Source organism: Mya arenaria, chromosome 11, assembly GCF_026914265.1.
Source record: "Mya arenaria isolate MELC-2E11 chromosome 11, ASM2691426v1".
NCBI classification, from domain to species: Eukaryota; Metazoa; Mollusca; class Bivalvia; order Myida; family Myidae; genus Mya; species Mya arenaria.
Window position 1 is genome coordinate 9,359,838 of NC_069132.1, and position 25,413 is coordinate 9,385,250.

General features: G+C 33.1%; 1 protein-coding gene across 1 annotated transcript; it reads right to left on the reverse strand.

Moving 5' to 3' along the window:
• Positions 1-683: 683 nt before the first annotated feature.
• On the reverse strand, positions 684-24,790 carry LOC128207896 (uncharacterized). The gene is made up of 16 exons (XM_052911081.1): positions 24,735-24,790; positions 22,839-23,167; positions 21,670-21,813; positions 21,097-21,235; positions 15,732-15,899; positions 15,332-15,465; positions 14,443-14,613; positions 12,753-12,796; positions 11,709-11,743; positions 11,499-11,596; positions 9,998-10,162; positions 9,684-9,730; positions 4,294-4,410; positions 2,786-2,914; positions 1,864-2,024; positions 684-785 (listed from the first exon to the last, which is right to left on the reverse strand). Exons 2-16 carry the CDS (start codon positions 23,153-23,155, stop codon positions 684-686), a joined length of 1,971 nt encoding a protein of 656 aa, XP_052767041.1. The 5' UTR covers positions 23,156-23,167; positions 24,735-24,790.
• Between the last annotated feature and the right edge of the window lie 623 nt (positions 24,791-25,413).

A 25,413-nucleotide genomic window follows, 5' to 3' on the forward strand; every position in this document is an offset into this window, starting at 1 on the left:
TCGTTTAGAATTGGAGAAATACAATGTATCTCTACAATCCACAATGAATTCATATTATACCATTGATGCAATATATAGTAGAGGTTAATTTTATAAGATTTCTTTGGATTTGTATCAAATTGTAAACATACCCGTTTTCCGATGCCATGTACAAAAGAACAGTGCAGTTTTTGAGGTGATCCTCATCATCAATGGCACACATATATTTGCTTCCTGAATTAAAAGTTGGCTGAACAAATACAACCCCAGTCTGTAATTGAACGATTAATTTCACAGTAAAATCTAGAGACTACACGAGTGCATTTAAAGTCAATTTGTGTGCGCATTGCAAAAACTTGAAATTTGAGAAATGATCTCGTATTTAATTTGTCAGATCTAGTACGTACCACCGTTGCGGAAATATCACCAATAGCTAAAAATCAGAAATGTAGTTTGAGCTATTAACATTTATATATAACCAACGAGCACTGAGACAATAGAAACTTTTTTTAAAAGTTTTTTAAACAAATGCTACAGTTTTTATATCAGCCAGGCAACCGTGTGATTACGTGAAATAACAAAATAACATCGAAATCTTCATAAAAGCTATCAGTACATTTCTATCTTGGCCAAACAACCATGCATAAGTAAGAAACATTAAATTGTAGTTTAATATGTATTTTTATAACAAGGACAGCGTTCTGTTATATTTTCATATTGGATACCTGTCTCGCACTGCCCTCCAGTATACCCGATCCCACAACTGCAATTACCGGCGATACAGACACCATGATTCTGGCATCCACCTGTAACATACATATGTATCACCATCTTAAACAAGAAAAGTCATAAGTAAAAATTCCAAATCCAAATACTAATCTTCTGTCAAGTATGTGATGATATCTGATACAAATATCGTTTACAAATGGTAATATGTCTACATACAATTCACAATTATGATTTCAAAACAGCTTTTATAAAGATATTTAACAGTCACAGTATTTAAGACCGTTTTACTAATTTACTTAATACAGTTGTGAACTATTAGAACATTTCAACAACGTGTTCATAGTCTTTAAGTCATTTTTTTAAAAAAAATATGCAATATTTAATTTTCACATCCACTCCCATACAAAAGCATAATAGGAAACGCTACCTATTTAACAATGTACATATTTTTTTAATTTTGAACAAAAACACATAAAAACCAATGTTAGAACGGTTGACGTTTTGTGAAAAGATAAATTACTGTGACATTTAAGTGGTCATTATTGCACAATTATTTTGTTTTATCGCGATCCGATGTCGACAATATCTTTTTTTGTAATACAATAAATCAATTTATATAATCTTTTTTTTTTCAAATGTTAACCATATTATCATTTCATTTGTTATTATCTACAAACCACTGAATTTTTAGGTGACTAAGGTGGATGATTTTTAAACATATCTCGAGGTTTAAAATGAAACAGAAGTGATCTATTGAGGTAACATTGAATTAAATTGTTGAATTATTGAAGAAAATGTAAAAATTACTGAGCAGAGACCTTTTATGTACATCACAATTGCATTAAAGAAAAACACATATAATGATAATGTTTAGTAAAAAGGGAACAACTTTCTTATTTTTAAAATCAAGCTTTATGCGTACCTCTTGTGCAAGCTAAGTTGTTCTGACCCGTATGAACATCCACTGAAGTAAACGTCAAAAATATAAATACGAAACATGTTAGAATCTCTGTTTTAGGGAAAATATTTTAGATTTTAGAGTATAAAGGTGCTTTGACATATATATTAAGTTAATATTTCGGTGTTGGCAGCAAAAACAATATATTGACATTATGTCAACTTACAATCACCTTATTTTGATCGTAAGTATAGTACTTGAATCTCGTTTTTCAAAACTTCTCTTTCTTTACGTGTGTACGTACGAGTTTCGCAGGTCTGGCCCGTGTACCCAGGGAAGCACTGACAGGTGTGGCTAAGGACACCATCAACACAGACACCGTGACCACTACAACCCACTCCAACACAGTTGTCTCTTTCTGAAATAAGAGCAGACCATTTTTTTGAAATACTTAATTCAGTTACGCTGATTTACTTATTTAATTCCGTATTGGCAGCAGGGTGCTGAGTAAGAACATTTACGTTAAGGAAGGAACCCAAAGTGTGAGTTGATAAGCTCAAGCTGGCTTCCCTATTCACCAAAAGATTCCATTATGCGTTCATTATTGGTTGTGAACATTCATTTCTACTTGTAAGTATGGTTACTTTGAGCTCTTACGAAACCATGTCGCATGTTTAAATATGACCCAAAATATAACCAATGCTGATATAGGTATAGGCTGGCATAAATTGCTACAGTGACCTTACATTGTTTGCTTTCATTACGCTGTATTCATTTCTCTCATCTGAGCCTCTTAAACAGTTTGGCTGCGGAAGTTTTGCAAACCATCAAAAACACGATACACAAAACACTTTAATTTTGCAGCAGTTACAAAACGCTTTCAAATTCCCTGACTTGAACCAACAACAAAAAAATCGTCAATTAATAAAGAGTGATTAGCTCCACCACATAGTGTGTCTTTTGATATTATTCTTTGACGTATACTACCTTTAATGTGTAACGCTAAAATTGATTAAGGCGGTTTTAATATATAGAAATGGACGCCTAATAGCAATATTAAACGAATGCCATTTTTCTCAATCAGGTTTGATAGTGGTTTGCAAAGCATCATCTGGTGTGAGAGAATGACGAATACATGTTATAGTTTATATTGCTTAGCAAATACACATTTCAACAAACTTTGCTCGCAATTCATTCCAGTGAAGTCATTAGGCAAAACATGGTCATCTGTACAGTAGCAGTAGTAAGGTCTTGGCGAGGTGTAACAGTCGCCATGCAGACAAGGATTGGGTTGGCAACGGTCTAAGGCTGTAAACACAAAAAAGTATATAGTCATACAAATATAGATTCTTCAAATTATAAATATCTATTCAATATTCCGTGCGTGAAATGCTGCTGTCAGAGTGACCAATTGGTAGGTTATGCTTACGTGGAGCGTTTGTTAAAGCAACTGTGCACCAGATGATCAATTTGCAAGAAAAAAAACTGACATAAACTTGCTGTTATTGTGTACAATGCATTGAAACTTACTAACTAAAGTACCACATAGTTTACAATTTATTTAAGTTTAGCAGTGTTTTCGTATTTTTCCATTTAAAAAGATTACTGGGAATGTCTACCTATTAGAATTTATTCCTTATGCGTGACTGGCTAGTCGATGTTATCACGTGATATTTAGGTATATAGCTTAAATATACCATTCGTTTGGAGTAAGCCTTCGTAGCACATTGGATACAACACTGGACTGCAATTTTGGCGACACGGGTTCAAACCCGGTCTCCGACACATTTTTATTTTTACATTTTGGTACTTTTTTACAATTATGCTCTCAAAGCGAAACACATTCTATTAAATAATTGTCCTGAAATTCGTTACAGAAAAAAACATTTTTGGTGCCAATCTGGTGAATAGTCCCTTTAACTTCGCATATATACTTGCAAAATATGTTCAAAAGACAATTTTCTTTATGAATACAGTTCAGACAAAGAAATATGTTTGAATAAATCCATCATTCTTTTAAATGTTTTAAATTCAACATCGTATACATTTATGTAAGTAATTTTCAAAAATTGCTTATAAATACAATGAATCCAATTTGAAACAAAGCTGAAAACGCATTCCCCTACATATCATAAAGTCCCACCAACACTAGCGAAAACACGAACATCATGCAAAATATGCTATCACGTTCTAACCGTCGGGGCAGTAATAAAAAGGTAACGGTAGTACATGATAACTGTCCAAACAATTTGTAGAAAAATCAACGTTACAATGATTAATATATAACGAACAATATATTATATCAAAGAATAAAATTTACTTGTAGTCCATTGGCTACAATATCATTACTACTGAACAAAAATGATGGTTTTTAGATGGTACAAAACATGGATATTTGCACTCAATTGATTTAAATGATAAAAACAACCAAACAAACATAATAAAGTTATGCTCTGTTTAAAGATAAAAACATATTAACTATTCTGGCAGTATATTTACTTGGGGAATCCATGGCCATGTATCTATTAATTGAAATCCCTATTTATATTTGCTATTTTTTAATCAGTACACACAATTTATGTTGGTTTTTGTTTGCTTTGATCATTTGAGTCAAATCATTTGATTTCTAACAACATGGTTTAAAATACCATATACATGAATGTAAAATTTACAAAAGAAAATTAAACCTTTAGCACATATTGGTCCAGAATATCCGTCCAAACACTCACAGTCGAACAACCCTGAAGAATCGTTGCGAACTCGACATAATCCTGAGTTGTGACACGGTGTTGAGTAGCAAGGATCTGTAATAAAAGATTAGTGAAGTTAAAAAACAGCAACATTTTTTCATTTTTTTTCATAAAACTTTTTATTTATGAACGTCTGCTACCCCCTGTCAGTCAACGGCTTCCATTGCCTCTCATCGCCCCAAATACCTTCCACACATATTGTTTATTATTAAAACTGATTTGATCGTAAAAATGTATTACAATGGCTGATATATATATTTTTCAAAAAGACGACGTTTGTTTTTATATTGATCAACGTTTTATTTACTGTTCTTATTGGTTGAATTGCCAACATATTCATATTAAAGCTGCCTTGACAAGCGGCCAATTGTGTAAAACTGAAATAAGTTATCTTTGGGCCAGTATTTATACTGAAATGTGTTTTTGTTAAATAGTGATTCTTGAATAACCAATTAATTAATATGTTTTCGGATAAATTTGACCAAACCATATTGATTTTATACAAATAGCTGCACGCGCTTTTATCGAATTTCATAGGGCTGTATGAAGAAACAGGTAATTTTCATACAAAAATAATCAAGTAAAAGATCGGAGAGGTGAATCTTATTTTATGTGTTGACGTTTGCCATTATGTGTTACCTACTTTGTTGATCGTATCAAGAACTGGTGTAAGGTATTTACAATGCCCTATCCTAGATATTCAAATTATGTTACACACTGTAAGAATCAATAGATGACTCCGTATGGAACTCTATCAAAAATCATTGATACTCGACTATGGCTTTGGATACAGATGACGTTTTATATACTTATAATGTATTTTCTAAAACTGGCATTTTGATGTAAGTAAATCCTCGAGTTGTGTAGATGACGAAAAGTATTTGTTAGTTATTTCAATCAACATAAACGTTATTATTTGTTTATTTGGTCTATATGCAAATTAATCGTTCAATCAGCTCGGCCGAATATGATTGACAGAATAGCTGTTTGCTGTGCGATCTTCTATGACATGTATCAGATTCGTTAAAAGAATACTTCAAACCTCTGTGAAGAAGTACGAATTAAAAATAAGACGCACAATATTCTATTTTATGCAAACCTTTGAAAGAGTGTAAAAAATTATTGAATGGATACATGGGGTCGGTATGAAATGCATACAACATAGAAATAGAGTAACTCATACACCATAGGCGAATACGGGTTTTCAAGTTTGCATTGTTTAAATCAATAGATCATTATCTTTATGAGAGTAGTCAAGCGTTAATAGTAAACAAAAATAGTTTGCTCACTTTGTTTTTGATTTTTGGTTTTTCTTAAATAAAGCATAACTGATTGTTTTTTAAACTATTTGTTTTGTTTGAATAGGGAGTAAAACCTCATTTAAAATCATTAAAATTGGTTTAATAGCTAGAATTATGAAGGAAACAAAATATTTTTATGAAAACCTTTGCAATTGGGTAAAGTAAAGACATGGAAAGAACAATCAAATATAAATTTTAAGATTTTTTATTTGACAGATACTTACAAGGTGCATATCCATTGAATATACCGTAAATATACTTATGAAACAGAAACATATCATGTCACACTGATTATAATACATATCAGAAACATGTAATGTAAATAAATAGAATAAATAATATATAATATAAATAATTTGTCATAAGTTAAGCACTACATACAATAAAATAAACACACGTGTATTTTCAAGAATAATTGTTAATACATTTATGAATTGTATCCGAAATGAACAACACAGCTGCATAAATATGATAAATATAAAAATTGATGCATTACAACAAAGACGCACGCGGAATATAAAGAGTTTACACAGAATAACCGTACATACATTCGTGAACTACTGAATAGCTTTTCACCTTAATATTACATGAAAACACAGAAATTCTTCGATGGTTGCTGAAACATCTGAAGGTGCTTTTGCACAATATTTGTGATACTAAAAGAAGCATTTGTCACATTGCACCATAATGGCATGTTGTATATACAGTGATTTTCAATTTCTATATTTTTTATTTGTTCTTAATCTCATTGTTTTACCTCTTGTTGAAAATGCTGTAAGTTTTTAATTTTCAAAGCATTAAAATATCTGTTCTCTTAATTTAGTAGGATTAAATTTCAAATTATGATTAAGTGTTTTATATTAAAAGAAAAAAGTTGCAAAATCAAATAGGCCACAATCAGTGTTATTTGTTTCACGACACTAAGCACTATTTATTTAATAATTTTTAAATCTTTCCTATAGATTTGTGATAATTGAATTTTTAATCCGTCTGGTATAATATTTTTTTTCTATTTGTTCCTAAACTATTCAATAAATAAATATTATCTTTATAAAAAATTGAACACACCCAATGGTCTTTATGGGTATAAATTTGACATGCAGGCGAAATTGTTGGGTCCATTAAAAAAAAATGATTGGAGACCTGAAATCGTAATACATACTTTTTTTCTTATCAAAATATTTACTGATACCAAATGTTTCAAAGAAAGCTTTTTATCAAATAAAACTTTATTTTTGTCATTAACTGTCAAATTTAGGTTGGTTAGCCACATATAAGGAACAAGTTCATCATCAAGTTTTCAAGATTTACCAACCTCTCGTAATTCTTCTTTATCTGATAATGGTTATATGTTTGGGATTGTGTGTATTGATTGCCATAAGCGTGTCTAAAGTGACATAATACAATTTGTATTTGTCACCTGCCTTTATGACATCCCTATAATTATGTATGATTAAATAACAAACACACGATTGCATGAAGATTAAGATTAATACACAGAAGCTGTGTACTATACACAGATTGGTGGGGGTCATTTATAGAAGTCCAGTTAAATCCCAGTTATTTACGATTACTGATGTGTATTGTCTACCATAAGTATGTCCAAAATGACATAATACAATTTTAATGTGTCACCTATCCTTATGATATCCATATCATCAAATTATGTGAATGTAGAAAAAACAAAGGATATCATCTGCTTTCATCGATAAAAGAAATATAATGTTTCAGAATTTTATTAAACTAAAATAAAGGATTGTCACAAGCTATGTTTAAACGACCATATTTATTGCCAAAGTTGGTACCTGAGTTGTTGCTATTTTATGTAATTTTACTAACAAATTTAGTTACATTTCTGATTTTACAGCCACACTCAACTATAGAACGTTAAATCATTCATGAATGTTGAATTGCTCCTGAAAATTGTATATCTGTTCTTTCTCCACTCAGTGTGTTGTAAAGCAAACCAAAACGAAGCTTATTTCAATTTGCCCAAATGCATACTTAAATTGAATTTTGATATATTGCTAATGGTTTATTGTGATAATCATAAAGATAATTCCTATTTGAAGTATAAAACTTGTTAAAGAAATTAATGTTACGCACGTTCTGAAAAAAGTAAAAATAGCAAGCTCACCTGTTATAAGGGACTTAAACGTTCAGAGGAATTGGGGCCTGAGGTTTATCCCTTTACAAAATATAATCAAACTTAGCTATATATTTTTCAGTTTGCAAAGTGCATATTAATATAGATATTTTCTAATTATCTACATTTCTTAGTAAACAATGAATGAGAAGGCTTTTAAATCCTATATTCACCTATTACAAAACAAATCGTCAGTTCAGATATTTCAAGACCACAGAGGAATTGTTGAGTGAACAAAGTGAACAAACTATTTTTACGCTTGACTAAACTCATAAACATTTCGATGTCAATATTCTTCTTCTTATTCAATACTGTTTCTTAAAAAACTTCTTTGAGTATGTTGCAAAGTTGAAAACCCTTCTTTGCCCATGTTGTAGGCGTTACTATATATCTATGTTGTATGTTATTCATACTGCATCGAAAACATTTTCATTTCATTCTGGCTGGAGTGATAACTATTTTTTAACTATTTGTGTTCAGTTAAATTCAATATTATTTTCATTTAAATTTCATCGATAAATGATATCATACGAGTGGGAACTTATTGAATGTGTTTTAATGATTAGGTCATTTTGATTATCTTCCGGAAATTTTATTGAAGTATATGTCCCTTATCATTCATGGAGTCTGTTTTTTTTTTAATTTGCATGTTTTGACATGCTTCCATGATCTTTAAAATGCACAGACTTCTGAATAAAGTCACACGCGCTGACTATTTCAAGAAAGCCTATCTTTTCGTATTTACTTTCGTAATCCATTCAATTTGCATTTTGATTGTGGTGAATAATGTTAACTAGATTTTAGCGTGTTTCAGCACTTTGTTTTAATCTGTGTTTCTCATTTAACCTGGAAATAGGAAAAAAATAGTCCAATATTTAACTGTAGTAAAAGACGTTATGACTCATATAAGTGAATTTGTTATATTTGCTCACACTAGCAGTTAGGATTGGTTGAGTAACTTAATTATGAGTCAAAGTGTATAATAATAAATCTCGTTTGTAAAAGAAATTAACGTGAAATCGTCTCCTATGCGAATTCCAAAATCAATCATAAGTTGCTAATTTTATTAATTGTTTTTTTTTATAATGGTGGACAACAACGCAACTGCCTTATTCTCTGTTTTTCAAAAATGCTTCAGAAATACGATTATTTAACTGAAAAATCGTTGGAAATTTAATGTAAGTGTTCCCTGTCAAATGAATTACTACATTATCAACGATGCCATGCATTTGTTTAAAATTACAAATATATTTGTTCTTTATGTCAGAAAAAAAAAGGATTCCGTTTAGGTCGTGGATTTAAAAAAAATCAAATTTGTATTAAAATTTGTTTAGAAATATATGTTTTTTAAATTTAGCATGGCACTAGTGCCAGCGCTTTTGGGTGCAAACTCTACGCAGTGGTTACTTCCCTTCGTGGGAAGGCTCCCTAGGGTAAGTCGCCAAGCAAGAGGGTTTCAAGCGGGAAAAGAAACAGATAGAAATGCATGAAATAAATATATTTTGTCAAATTAAAGTGCTAGGTCGTCTTATATTTCTTTTGTGGTCAGCGCCACCGGTAAACATATTCCGCTTATGACCACACGTGATTTACGAAACGATTTTACACAATTCATCAAGTAGCTATTATATGTTGTGATTATATATCTTTACCTGCTGGACACGTCAGCATCGATACGTTCTGTGTTTACACTGATCACGATAAGAACTTCGGAATAAATCATCATGTGTAAATATCGTTTTAAGGATTAAGGATGGGAATTATCGCACCGGGCGCTCGTGACTTACACATATTTTAAAACAGACAATTGATAATGTGTAAACACTATAAGAACTATACCTAAAATATAAATTGATGTTATTGATAAAACATATACACACCTTTAGGTTCAATAGTTAATTGTATGCATGTTGTTTCACTTGCAACTCTGTAAAAATAAGCATGCCATTTATTGTTATTTGATTAAAGTTGTATAAAATCAAAACAATAACAAGACATTTTCATCTACGACCTATAATAAATTTTAGTTTTATTAACCTTTACCGCTGTAGTGTTGCGAGCATAAATTCTTAAAACGTTAAACTTAAAATTTAAGATCAGAACATAATTATCATGATTATTATTTTTTGTATCTGATACCTTGCAACCGCCGTAGTTAAACTCTTTAAAAATGGCATTTAATCAAATGATTTACCCATCCAGAGTAACTGCTTGTAGACATAGAGAATCATCACCATGCAAAGAACTAGTTATTGTCAGAGACGTCTGGAACAGATGCTCCCCAGCCTTGGTTATATTTTCAATTTTTCCAAAAACGTAGTCTATCTTTCCTTCTGTTATCCGCACGCGGTCTATGCTTCTATAATTGCTCAGAGATTACATTTAAATTACATCATATGAACAAGCCAATAGTGGCATATTGCATGTTTTAATAAAAAAAAAATCTTAGGCCAGACCGAATTTATATCTTGATCATCGTATTTGTTTCAGATACAAATGGAGGGATTGAGCAAAAATAAAATCATTTATTGAGTCTACCCTTATTTTATTTTTAAATTTACTGCGCGAGCGATGCAGCTGTCAATATATGAATAATTATTTCTAGCTATTTAAGCCTTTTCCATAAACACAACAAAAATTAATGGTGTATAATTCATATTTATCAAATAAAATACGGGTTTACTCTCGCAAACTATGGGAAACATCAAAATTTACATATTTCCTTATGCAAATTTCGAGACACAAATCAATTCACTCTAGATTAGCTCATCCGTCAAGTTTAGTAAGTATTTGCAACTTAGACTCAGAGCGCCTACAGGTTTACAAAAGAAGGCCTTTTCCACGATGAAAAACAACTGAATTTTATCCATGTATTAAACAGTCTCTGGCCAGAGGAAATATTGCTTTTCAACTAACAACACCACAATTCTTTCCAAAAATCGTTAAGATCAACAAGCAGTTTAATGGATCATTAATTCTTCATGTTTTGGTTTTTCAGGCATTATACAATGTTTTTGAAATCCTATCTTTATATCAAATGCATATCTTACTTAAAGTCAATATATCTTTAGCCATTTCCGAAATAGAACCTTAAATGTTTTCGAAATGATCGATTTAAAAGCACTTCACTATAAAATACGACCTTTCCTGATTTGTTTTGAAAATCGGTGCTCTCCGAAAAAACTTATTTCGACATGTTTTCTTTGTGCACGTGCAAACGTATTCACAAATTCCTAAATCCTCCAAAACAAGTGCAATTGATCCAATTGAAAAAACAAAAGAAGTGTGTGTCCTTATTAGTGTTCATTTTCTCAATCATGTCATATACAATGTAGTTGTGATAGCTGAACAATTGTCAGTAAAATAGTTGAATACACGAGAAACGAGAAAAGTACGTTATTACCATTCGTTACATTCCAACAAAAATAAGATATTTGATATTTGTTACAACAGCGATCTTTTGTAGAAACGGGGTACTGGACGTTATTGTACAGAAACTATTCAAGTCACATTACAAACTACGCAAATACATTTTGCAAATCTGATTGGATTGCTAAGTTTATCTGTCTTATCGGGCAATATGATTACAGAGGCAAATCGTTTTGTCTACTTAGATTATTTAGTTAACTTACTGGCCTCTGACCCTTAATTCTAGATGAAGAAACATATCTGAGTTTGTTTAGTTGCTTAATTACCTGTCGGATTTAATATAAATCGGGATAATGCAGGAAGTGTCAACTGGACAAACGAATTGGTCATCAGATGCCGGTAAATCGACAAAGTACGGCTTTCCCTTAAAATCAGAATACTAAAATTTCAAGCAACTATTATATTGTAACAAAATCGCATATCAAAGTAAGTAATCATTCAAGTGTGTCAACGTTTAATAACTTTTTAATACTTACATAACTTGATTTTGCAGTAGTGTTGAAGGTTTTTGCTGAAATAAATGAAAATCAGAGATATTTGCAAAAGTCGCACTATCGTTAATAAACACGTTTACTCAAGAAATAAATTGAATATAATAAGTGATCAAATACAACATTCTTATTATCAGTAATGATTTAGGCTTTTGTAATCATGATTAATCTTAGTTCATAAGATACTATTCAGTCAACCAATTATTAAAATATTAGGGATGAGTTTTGGTAATGATGATGATGTTAAGGCCTTCAGGAACAGCTCACTTCAGAGCAAGTACCTTTAAAAAGGTACAACAATATGAGTTTGACCTGGATCTAATAATAAATAATATAAGTACCAATACCAAATTCAGTGATAACTAGTTTAAAAATTGTTTGCCTTTGCTTTACCATTTTGTAACCCAAACCTTATTAACCATTCTGACAAACATGTCATCAGACAACAATTATACGATAATTATAGTGTGGTCAACAGCTCATCATTGGCACTTCCAGAAAGGACAACGAGTTGTTTTGAAGGAGACTTTAATCAGCAGGTTCATGTCAGAAAAGACCGGAGAGCACTTATTAATTTGTTAAACAAGCGGGCACAATGCTTATCTGATATGACATTTCGTCGATGAAAGACGTATACGCAGCTTTATATGTGTTATTCCTTATTATACCTAATAAAGCATTTTCTGATAGGTTACTAGGGTTTGATTGATACTTAATCGATAACGATTATCCGGTGGTAGACCAGTTCATACAAAAAGTCATTAGAATACACACTACGACGAAACAGCTTTTAGTGAGTATCAAAACAGCAAGGTCAATATATTGTTTTGTTTTGGCTATTTCGACTTGACTGATGTTGTATTGATATGGATTCTGAATAATGAGGACTATGATGGTCAAAGATCGTTCAGCTGAAATTGTATAGGAAAGCTTTCAGTTAGAAAGGACAATACTCTATCGAATTATTTAAACACGGTTTAAAGGGGTTGGTTATTTTTCAGTCCCGTAACTATCTTATATCATACGTACTTTGTACTTCTAGTATGAAACATCGTTGCTCATCTGATTCTTCACTGAAAAGAATGAGAAAAAAAATAAAGGGGACAGAACATGAACTATTAAATACACCCGTTGAGGGACTGTATACTGTTATGTTATTGTTTTAATCGCGAACGTTCCCATCATGTGTTCAACGTTTCAATCAGCGGACGAAACAATGTCTGTATGCGTTTAAATACTATCAGTTTGTAACTTTATAAATTAAGTTAATTTCACAAAATACTTTCAAAACCAAACATCTTTTGTCTAAACTAACAAGTTATTGAAATAAGTGAACTTTATACTTCTCAGAAATACCTACTCGAAATAAAACAACGATTGTACGATGCGTCGGTCAGTTGGCCCGTTGTTTTCAAAGTTGTGGTGTTTGATATGTATACCGAAAACAATAAACTCAGACTACGTTAGGGAGCATTATATTTAGATAACATTATATACGGTAATCATGTCTCAAAAGAAAAGGAAAAGATTTACTGATAATTCACATATACCGTGCGTGACCAAATATACTTTGGATAAATACATAATGAAAGCGATACAAAGCCTAATTGGTAATAATCTAGGAATTCATACATTTTTTCTCACTTCTGAACATATCAAATATTATGACGTCATCATGCCGGATATGACGTTACAATTTAAAAGAAAGCAAGTTTAGTTAAAAACATAATGCTCTTGCTGAAATCTGTTCGATATAAAACTATTGGATACTTATAAACATATTTAAAATATATATGTTTATATATATAAACATATATGTGGTTTTAAATAACTACGGGTCCTACATGTCTACAATGCATGGCGGGAAATTGCATTACTGTGTGATATTCAGCTCATCACTAGAGCAGATGAAACAGGAGTATTGTTTTTGTTTTTGTTTTTTTTAACTGGTAAGAACATGTGATAAAATGAATTTGACACTCTTCATCCTATTATACATAATTTCATTCAACTCGTCCAGGAAATATGTTAGTAAATTCGCCAAAGGCTAGCTCACTGACTTGTTGAATAAAATTGCGTATCATATGATCACTCGTGACAGATCCTATATATACAAAATTGGAGCTCACAATAAACAGAGTTTGCAAAAGGTAGAACCAAAATGTTTATGCAAATTTACAAGTTATAGCTGTAAATATTGATAAGTATAGAATTGCATCGTCCAGATTAAGGGTGTCTGCGCACAGATTACAAGTAGAGGCTGGTAGATGGCATAAACCATCTGATATACCTTATTCGGAAAGGAAATGTCATTTATGTGATGTACTAGAAGACGAATATCATTTTGTTCTTGAATGTTAATTGTATACTAATATTAAAAAAGACACTTGAATATATAAATATTATTATGCAACACCGAATACGATTAATTTTATAGCGTTATTTACCATCAAAATACCAATGTAAATAGAAAATTATCGATGTATGTATTCAAAGCTGTCGAGGTAAGACAGAACTATGGTAGTTATTACGGAAACTACCTCTCCCTATGTTGTGCTATGGTACTGTGATTGTTAAATTAATTTGTTATTGTATATTTTTTTTTATAAGATTGAATGACCTTTGTCAATGATATTTGCATAGGATTTTACTGTGTGTACACGCATATGCATATTGCCTATTGTATTCTGAAATAATTTTTATAAACTCATATACGTACCCACTGTCATCAAATGCACTGATACAGGTAATTCGATCGACGGCATCTTGATCAGAAGGGCTCCAGTAAATTTCAACGTATGAAACAGAAGGGTCAGGGGTGCTTTGCACTTGAGAAATATTAAACATTTTCTCGGTAGTCCTTCCGAAAGGTTTAATACTCTGTATTCTCCTATATTGTATGTAAACAATTTAACTGATATAAATAAAGGTGCGTATAAATATGACAGGCTTTCTGCGTTTGAACAAGATGTTATGAGACTCATCGCTATATATGTTTGAACACTTATGTAACACATTAAATTAGGTTACATTAAGGTATTTCATGCTTATAAAGACATTTTGTTAATAGCTTCAAACAAGCAAATGTTATGTTGGGCCGTGGCGCTGTCCACTACAGACCAAATTTCAAAGTTTAAAACTGACTGCCAACAATATTACCCCCTTTTGTATTGTTAACATTATATTATAGAAATCATTTTATTTTGATAAATTGTAGCTGATGGTGCTTTAACATTTGATATATTAGTTATGTACATATCAATTCAATAAGGTATATTCAGTACAGTTAACCATCCAAATCAATCAAGTATATGTACATATAGTTAAACGAGTTGTAAAATACATTCTTTATTAGTATTTTATGTAGCTCCTACTTCTGTTTACAAAATACTATTCGTTGGTAAATGAAAGAAATGATATTCCCATACAATAACAGTTGATATAAATATCAAGGAAGACGATATAGTATAGTAAAATATATATGCGAAAAGCTACAGAAACAAGCTCAGTAGCAAAAAGTTTTAACACAAACCCGGTTTAATGGCACTGGGTAAACGCCAGAGACATAGAACATAAAATCACAAACAAAAAAACTTGCATTTTCATACCTTGGTTGGATCGCCTTCGCATAAATAGTTGTTTTCCAAACACTGCCAACATACACAACAAACCGATGATTTGGAGTTGGGGTTGGATCAATAAAGACCGGGGAATTTAAAGTCTGTTTAACAAACACGGCAATCTAAAACAGAAATAGTTTAAATGTGGTATTCATAATAACTAATTATTAAGTAATGGTGGCGGTGGGCGCAAAACCATTTGGCAAATGGTTATAAGGCACATACAATCACCAAAGTGTTAATTAAGGAATGAACGAAAGCAAGAAAGCTCCTTTTTTAAATTACTAAATACATGTTCAAAAGTTTAGTACTGTAAATAAACGACAAGATATGAATAAACATGTCGAGAAACATTTAAACCGAATAAACCTTAACAAACGGCACATACCTGCACACAGCAAGTACTTAAATATTCCGCCGAAGTTGCTGGATTCCAGATTGCAGGCCCAAACTCGATTTTGCGTCTATTCTGGTCTTTTATTGACACTGGAATAGCTAACCAAGAATTGTCATGGTAACCGTTGGCTGGCGTGGCTTCAATATCTATTGTACAATCCTGAAACAAGTACGTCTATTTGTGTGAGATTTATATAGATTTTCAGCGAAGTGCGATTGCCACTGTAAATAAGAGACTTGTAGAGGCTAGGCACAAACTACCAGAGCAGCAACCAAAGACCTACTCAGTGGCTATCAAAAGCCAACCCACGCAGCAGACGGCCAACGTTACAACAAGCCCGCGCCCCAAATCAGTGACTGTTCATATTGTGTCTTACAGTCCGGTATTAACTGAGAAGAATTGCTTTACGGCCAATAAGATCATTAACAAGACTGTGTCAAATAATCAGAAGCCGGAAGCTATTGCAAACGTGGTCGATAAACCAGTCAAGACAAGCAGTAGTAACAACGACACTCATGCATATAAACCAGTGGAAAGTGCAGAGCCTCCAGCAGCTCCAGCTTCACTGGAACGTCCGGGCGCAACGTCAGGAAAAACAGGGTCCAGTGAACATACCGGTTTCACTGCCGCCAGAAGGAGAAAGAACGTCTCGTACTACATCGGGAACATTGATCATAGGACAACGGAGAATGATATATACACGTATTTCAAGTACAACGATGTTTATGTATCCTGTATTCGTGTCTTCCATGGCCGATTTGGCTCATCGGCGAAAGTTAACGTGCCAGAGGATCTTGAACCAATTAATTGACGACGCGTATTTCTGGCCTGACGGCATTTCTTACAGAAAATGGAAGTCCAAAGAAGACTATATTCGCGAGCGAACATCAATAATACGCTCGCGGTCCCGTTACCAATACCAGCGTAATGACAGTTATGATGGCTACGGTGACTTCGAAGATGACAGTTATCACTTTAAATCGACATCTAACGATCGGTACCGGTTCGATAGATATAGATATGACCGCAGAGGACGCATGCGTGACGATACTTGGTGTAACCATGATAACAGTTACAGTGACAACCAGGAGCGACACACATACTGGGATAGACAATAACCGGAAGAGGACACTGACGATTGGAATCCTGCGTCATACTAGAGTGATCTGCGTTTTTTGATATTTTATATATTTATGTATAGCGTCAAATTTGAAATATGTTTAGGTTCACGATGCTTGCGCACCTACTTATTTTAATCTGTGTTATGTCATTGAATCTTTTTTGTTGGAATTGTAGGGGTGTTATGTCATCAGCCTACCCTTTAGCAAAACTGTTAGATCAGTATAACGTAGATATTGCACTTATAAATGAGCATAAACTTTTACCTAAATCTGCAATGTTTATGAATAGCATTCACTCAGATTACGATTGTTTTGTTAATACTGACGAAAATGTAGATAATTTTGGTCCAGTTATGTGCGGAAAAGCAGGAACAGCAATTATGTTTAAGAAATCACTCTCATTTATCATAAATCAGTTACCTTATAAGGAAAACCATCGTATACTTGGAATTGAGTTTAAATGTCATAATAGATTGCCCTTATATATGTTTTGTGTGTATATGCCATCGTGTAACAACATAGAATACTATAAGTCGGTTTTAAGTGAAATCCAGTCATTAATAGCCTATTACACCCAGGTTGGAGCCGTTTTACTAGCAGGGGATTTCAATGGTCAGCTAATTGGAAACCATGAGTTCAAGAGTGCTAACACCAAGTCCAGATTACTGATAGAATTAATATTGAACAATAACTTGGTATCATTACAACATGTACGTGGACATAGATATGACGGTACGTTTGTGCCCACGGGGAAAGTAATCGACCACATACTGCTTGAATCATCATGTGCTACGTTGTGTACTAACTTTATAATTGAAGACAGTGCAAACATTATGACATCAGACCACTTGCCACTAGTCTGCAATCTGAGTATGACTCCTATTCGAAAACCGGATCCACCACTACGTGTTAACGTTGCTTGGAATAAATGTACAATTGAAAATTATCATAGCTATCAACATATGTTACAAAATGAACTGAACTGTATACTCTTAGTGAAAGTACAAATGCTGTCCAGACTTTCTTAACGAATTAATAACTAATGCAATACACCGTGCGGCTAGTATTCTTCCAGTAAGCAAATATAATAAAAGGGCGAAACCCTACTGGTGTGAAGAAGTAAAAGCCGCCCACACAAAGGCGTGCCATCTACGCCGATTATGGATCAATGAGGGTAGACCGAGAGGCTAAATCAACGATTCATTTTATGGATACAAAGCCGCTAAAAGGGAATTTAGACGAGTTCAGCGCTGTAAACAAAACGAATTTGAAAACAAAGCTATCGATGACCAGAACATGGCTGCAGAGCTAGACTACCGATTATTTTGGAAACTACTCCGAAAACGAAGCGGTAAAACACCATTAATGTGTAACGAATTATCTGTTGATAACAAAACATACGCAAATGAGAACGTTATAAGAGGTTTTGAAACATATTTTACCAGGGTGTTTGAAGATAAATTCGCAAATAAGGATGAAAAACATAACGAAGATTTACAAACATTTTTAAGGGAAGATAACGATATAGCAATGTCACTAGAAATTACGAAAGAAGTTACAAACGAAGAAATAACCAGCGCAGTGAGAAGCCTGAAACTTCGTAAAAGGACCGGAATCGATAACATTTTAAATGAGCACATAAAACATGGTGGTGAAGTTTTGACAAGAGCATTAGCTATTCTTTTCAACTCCGTGCTGTACAATGAACGAACACCTAACAAATGGAGCACTAGCCTTCTTATCCCTATTTACAAAGGCAAAGGCAAAGACAAGCCCGACCCTGGCAGTTACAGGCCCGTCTCCCTCAGTCCATGCTTAAGCAAACAATTTGAAAATGTTATGCTTAACAGAATCAATGACGTTATAAAATCGCAGCACATTCACTTTCCCAATGAACAACAACAAGGTTTCCGTAAGGGCCTCAGCTGTGTTACCACCGAGTTTAATCTACAATAGATTATTTATCAACAAATAGAACGAAACAGCAACGTGTACGTAGACATGCTTGATCAGAAAACTGCGTTTGATGTTGTGTGGCATGATGGACTATTCTTAAACCTTTGCCAGTTTGGAATTGTCGGAAAAGCCCTCCGTTCACTTAAAGCAATCTTAAATGCGTTGTTAAGCGTAATGGCGATACATCAGATAGCATCAACATACACAATCAGTTCGCCAAGGAGGTGTTTTATCTACATTTCACTTTTTAATCTACGTCGACAACCTTCTGAAAGATCTTGAGATCAGTAACAAAGGCTGCTGTGTTCTTTCAACCAAGTCCGGCAATCCTGCATACGCCGATGATATTGCCCTGTTGGCGTTATCTCCCTTGAATCTTCAGAAAATGATGGACATTGTATATCGCTACTGTAAGTCATGGCGAATAGACATGAATGTAAACAAGTCAGAATTAATCGTATTTACAAGGAAACGTGATCCACCCAAAGTTGCAATAATGTATGGTGACCAGATAATCCCTCAAACTAATAGTGCAAACCACCTGGGTGTGAAACAAGTTTCTAACATGAAGTGCAAAGCACAAATTGAAGAGAGATGCCAAAAAGCTAAAAATGCATTGTTTGCAATGACTGCTCAAGATGTACATCCACATGGTCTTAATCCATTAGTTTCGGTTAATCTCTATGTTAAAATCATAATGTCAATTGTTCTCTTTTGTAGTGAATTATGGAATAATATTGTACAAAGCGATATAGCTTCAGGTAATTGCTTACAGCATTTTATGGTTAAGAAAAATCAGGGATTTCATTTTCGCACGAGATCTGATATGTGTGAATCAATGCTTGGGCTTCATAAATTGTATTCATCGGTGATCATTAAGAAATTGCTTTTCTCACATTTGATACTTTGTCTAGACTCTAAATGTACCACTAAGAATATTTTTCTACGACGATACTTTAGTTTGTAACAGATAGAAATGTTTCTTTAGGTTTTATTCCTGATATGTGTAAAATCCTATGTACATATGGACTTCAAAGCTTTATCAACAATGCTTTAGTAAATCCAGAACGAATTCCTTCTAGACGTCAATAGAAACATATAGTTAAAACTATTGTTTCATTGAAAGATACCTCATTATAGTCAGCACGAACTTTGTCAGACGAGGATTTTAGTCTATTCAGAATTTTGCAACCTCGTGTAAGTAGAGCAACAGTGTATGATATGTTTGACTTAAACTGTTATAAACATATTCGAATGTTTATTGCAAAACTGTGGTGTAAAAGGCCACCACAATTTCCACAACGATGTCATGGATGTCAAACAGTTACTGACAATTTGGATATACACATCATTCAGGGGTGTACCAAACATGAGCGTGAAAGGTGGCGTCTAATCACTGACTTCATGGATATGGACATGGGCCTTGCGCAAGAACTGTTGTCAATGGATAACGTAATGTTTTTCTTAGCACTTCTTGGGGCAGAACTAAGTGTACAGAATTACCAAGCAGTGCGAAAACAATTCTTGAGACGATCGTTTGTATTTATTTATAACTGTCTCGTGAATAGTGCATAATTGTGTTCTATACAAGACTTAAACCTTAAGTTTGATGCAAAGGATACAAACACATTCTCAATATGCATGTTGATATAATATGCTAATCTTTGTGTATGTACATATATCATGTATATAGATATCATGCCTTCATAGTAACTATTTGTACATAATATGAATATCACCGTTAATGGTGGAAATAAAGATGAGTTGAGTTGAGTAGGGGCCTAACAGTAAAGTAAGTAGGTTTTAACAGCACCAATTTTGTGAGAATCATTATCAATCAACAATGTATATTATCGTATAAAATATGTCAACTCTAAGCTGTCACCGGCTACTTCTTTATATACAATATATGAATAGCTCTTATTGTACAAAGGGCTCGGAAGATTATTTTCATCTATGTGATACATGGGCGATATAATAGAATTACAAATGAAATCAGAAACACAATCCAACAGAGTATGTTGTTAGCAATGACGGGATTAAGCGGGAGCAAAAGACACTCAAACGAATAACCGTATTATGAACACCAAATTGTGTGATGCTTATTTTCAGACTATAACCAACGTAAAGAAGAACATTAATTTTGACTTACTGTAAATGCTGGCAATAATGGTTCTTGATAAACTTTCGTGGCTTAGGGAGGAGTTACACACTTTTCTTGTGTGAGGACATACGTCACTACATTTTGACTAAATACTATTTTTTTTGTTTTCACCTACCTGATTCACAGTAACCCCTTTTAGGATAGTATTACGGAGTTCTCCACTTTCCATGAGTGTTGAAATTGAACACTTAATGAAGTCCCCTTCCTTGTCTATAACCGGTAAATGCAGCCTTGTAGTTTGGTTTAGTAAAATACTGCAATCATACAATTTGTTTCAATACGATGTTGGACTTTTTGTTTTCGTTTTGAAAACGCAAGGATGGCATCTTAAATGTAATGTTGCTACAAAGTTAGTATTTCGATAAGGAATATAGAAATTCTGTGACAATCCAAATAGACGTTTGCATTAAAAGTGCGTATATCAAATTGAACCGTCATTTAGGTAAACTAGTACATACTCACAATTTCAGATAGTCAGATAGACATTGATAATGACAATTTATTAATGTAATTTAAAAATCGTACTTGATATATAAGGTGAAGAATTCGTTCAGTCTCAATTTAAGATTCTGCCTATTACGATATTGTCAGAAATAGAGGATGAACATCAATTGTTTTAAGGTGTTATGAGCAAATGAACTATATTTTTCAAATGTTTATGTAATACTTGAAAAACGAAGAAACTTGCCGGTAAACAGCTTTTGTCAGTGTTACTGGGCATTCATTTCTGGTGTTGGTATCACTCCGTATTTGCGGCTTTATTCGAATTTGCATATGCCACAGGAGATGATTGCCTTGTATCGTCAGTGGTTTCCATGAGCGGGCTTGGATACTGAAATCAAGTTTTAGCTGTGTTAATTGTTGATTAAAAGGCCCTTACATTCTGCATATGGCCTCATTATATCAAACATTTTAAGTTCTTTATTAAATTATAAAGCTCAGCACACATTTTTTTGGTAAAAATTGTGCAATATTCTATTTTAAAAGAGTTTCGAGGCTTTTACCGTTTACCCAGTGCCATTAAACCGGGATTATGTTTAAACTTTTTGCTACTGAGCTTGTTTCTGTAGCTTTTCGCATAAATATTTTAAAGGAATTTAAATATAAGGTAAATAAGATAAAGTACTTATGTTTCATGAAATTATAGTTAAGTAAGTAATTCTGCTAAATGAAATAATAAACTTAAGTCAGTTATGCTTATGATTTATCGATAAATTCGGGCATGGAATGATATTCTACATTGGTCTTCATTGGATCGAAAATAACTAATCAGATTTCGTGTTACAAACAATAAATTTTAGATGTTTTTTTATATTTTTTCTGTTGTAAAATGCAAACGTGATCGTATCATCAACAACTTATGCATTGGATTAAGTCTGAATTTTGTTCAAATAAACTATCCGATTTCAATTTACAAGCAATGCATTCATATTTCGACTTATAAACATTATGTACCGAAACGCTATAAATCAGCTGAACAAGAATGCCACTTTGCATATAAAAATGATTTACTTTTCAAGAACATAAACGTCGACGGCTACTACGGTACATTTTTTTCCTTTCACGTCATGCATACCGTGGGAAAATACTGACAAAACCTCATTAATATGAATACGCATGGGGCAGCGGATACAACATTTCTTTCCGTAAAAATTGCATATAAACAATTAGATACTCTTCAATTGTACTGTTTTGTCAATTATTATGTTGGCAATGGGTTTTTTGTGACTGCTTCAGTGAATGACTTAATTTGGTCATTTATATTACGACCCAACATCGCTTTCACTCTTTAGTATAACGTTGGACTATCTTGATCTTTATTAGATATCAGTTAACAGACAATTTACTTAAACTTACTTGAGATCCTCCCGTCCTTTGTTTGGTTGAAGCTCAAACGAGAACTTCATCAGATCCTGTTCCCACTTGTCTTTCTCGCTAACCGCCAAAACTGCTTCAGTGTAATTTTGCATCACAAGCGTCTGAATAGCTATGTTCTTAATTCTACCAGTTTCATCTGGGTTATTAGAATTTGTGATAGGAAAGTCAGTCGAGAAGTTGCCAAAGTAGAACTTATCTCCAAGATTTGCCCTCTTGATACGCGTTGACGTGCCTATGTCGGCTTTACTGCATGTTGACCCGCATGGCCCCGTTCCAAGAACCCAGTTAGTAAACATCTCAACATTGGCCTGAGAAATTTTAATATTTATATAATAACACGAATGTCGATGCAAGTAATCAAAGATGCAGGAGAATGGGTTTTATTGAATATTAATACATATTCTGTAATGTTCACAATAGGGTACTCACGAGTTGAATAGCTAGCTTTTGCAAAATTGTTACATAGCAATCTAATTTTGTAAACATTTCGAATATATATGTGTTGATGTACAAACCCTTCAGCTGTAATAAAGTGGTTTAATAGCATCCTTATTTTGCAAACAAATCTGAATAAACACTGAAATATCCGAACTCTGACGGAATTATCACATGACAAAATGGCAATACTCTATTGTTGTGGGCATTCTTTTTTTCAAACACACCTAAATGGCATTCGTATGATGTTGTGCGTACAAGAGATACATTTATTACTATTAAACCTCTGATTATGAGAATCCCTCAGTCGAAGTGACTCATTTACTTTTGGCATGCGTTTCCACTGACACAGTATATATATGCTGGTACATTGCGCTGTCACCGATAAAATTTAGTGGTGTTTAGTCGATACGGCCTAGTTATCATTTCGGTCTTGTCGTTTTCGGCCTGCGTTTCTAATAATGTAAATCACTTGAATTAAGCTTTGAAAATTTATTTTAAATCAGTTAAATTTGAATTTAGTCAATTAATTTCGTGTTCGGCAGTTAATATGTTTGTTTTGAATCGTATGAAAAAAAGCTTTGCTATCAGATTTTATATAAGTTCCATTTTAAATTTTTAATTAGTCAATTAATTTCGCATTTTTGGCACAATAAAACGTTCATAAACTAGTCTTAGAATATTATTCACAAAGTGTATACAATTCGTTTTCATAGAAAGTTATTAATATTTCCAACATTACGAACACATTCCGGCAACCAGACAAACTGAAAACACAGCATTAAATGATTATTTTGCTCGATTTTACCTTAAGGCTAATTACATTCATGCACATTTTTATTGATAAGTGAAAATATTGAACCCTAAAGGTGCGTCTTAAAATTTTTACTTTTATAACGAGTTTGTACATAAGTGGCAAAACTACTAACAACTTCTATATTGGTTGGAAATTATATTTGCTCTTTAGATAAATGTTTAAATATGTACTACAACTACTACTCTTGTTACTGATATATTTTTCTGCTACTTACACAAATAAAAGGACAACTGTATATTTTACTACTTTGACCACCACTACGAAAACTACCACTGCAATTTCTCTATATACAACTTTTATGCGAAAAAGTACAGAAACAAGGTCAGTAGCAAAAGCCTAAACATAAACTCGGTTTAATGGCACTGGGCAAACGTCAAAGACATAGAACATAAAAAAATCACAAACAAGAAACATGGAAGAACATGGAAAAACAACACAAAACTCCAAAAACACAAACACTACTACAGCAGCTTTTTCTGCTCTCGTAGATACTACATCTTATATAAGTATCTGGCACGGCTGTGGTTGCAATCTATCTTCTATTTCCTCTACCGGTTATCACAAAATGAGTTAAAAATGCGCTCCAAATATACCAAAGGGTTTGTCACCTTAAAAATACTTACGACAACTGTGCCGCTCGATGAATTTCCGAGCGTGAATGAAACCGACCCTCCAAGAAACTGGCCCTCGGATGATACATATGTACAGAACGAAAGCACCACCACAATACGCAAAGTGTGTGTCGTAATCATCATCCCTACAACAGAGAAGCATGTTAAATTGGAAATAACGTACGAACGTATGGTTTTATTATGATTCGAACATGCTTTTTTACACTTTGTCACGAAATGTATACTTAATTTAGCGTCCACGATCAGTGTGCAGTTTTGGCCCATGAATGCAAGGTAGCGTTAATGACGTCATCTGGCCTCATTTTCAAACCATTTGAAGAAATATACAATATTTAAAAACATGTTAGAATGGCAATATAGCTAACTTGTTCGTGCTATTATTCCTATCAATTAATTTGCTACTAGTCTGTTCTATCACTGGTGTATTCATACCACCTGAACTATACCAGTTACAGTATATGTGACAGCCTTACAATGCATGTTAACGTTCTTTGGTGTCAAGTGTATTGTGCGACACCAGTTTGATACACTGTGTGAATATGATTTCTTATACTCGCCTATAATTTGGAAACATATTTTACCGGTTTAAGTTATACCAGATCGGAAGATAAATTTTGCAATAACCAGTCACAGCGACTTTAGTTACAAAAAAAATTGATGAGTGTGAATT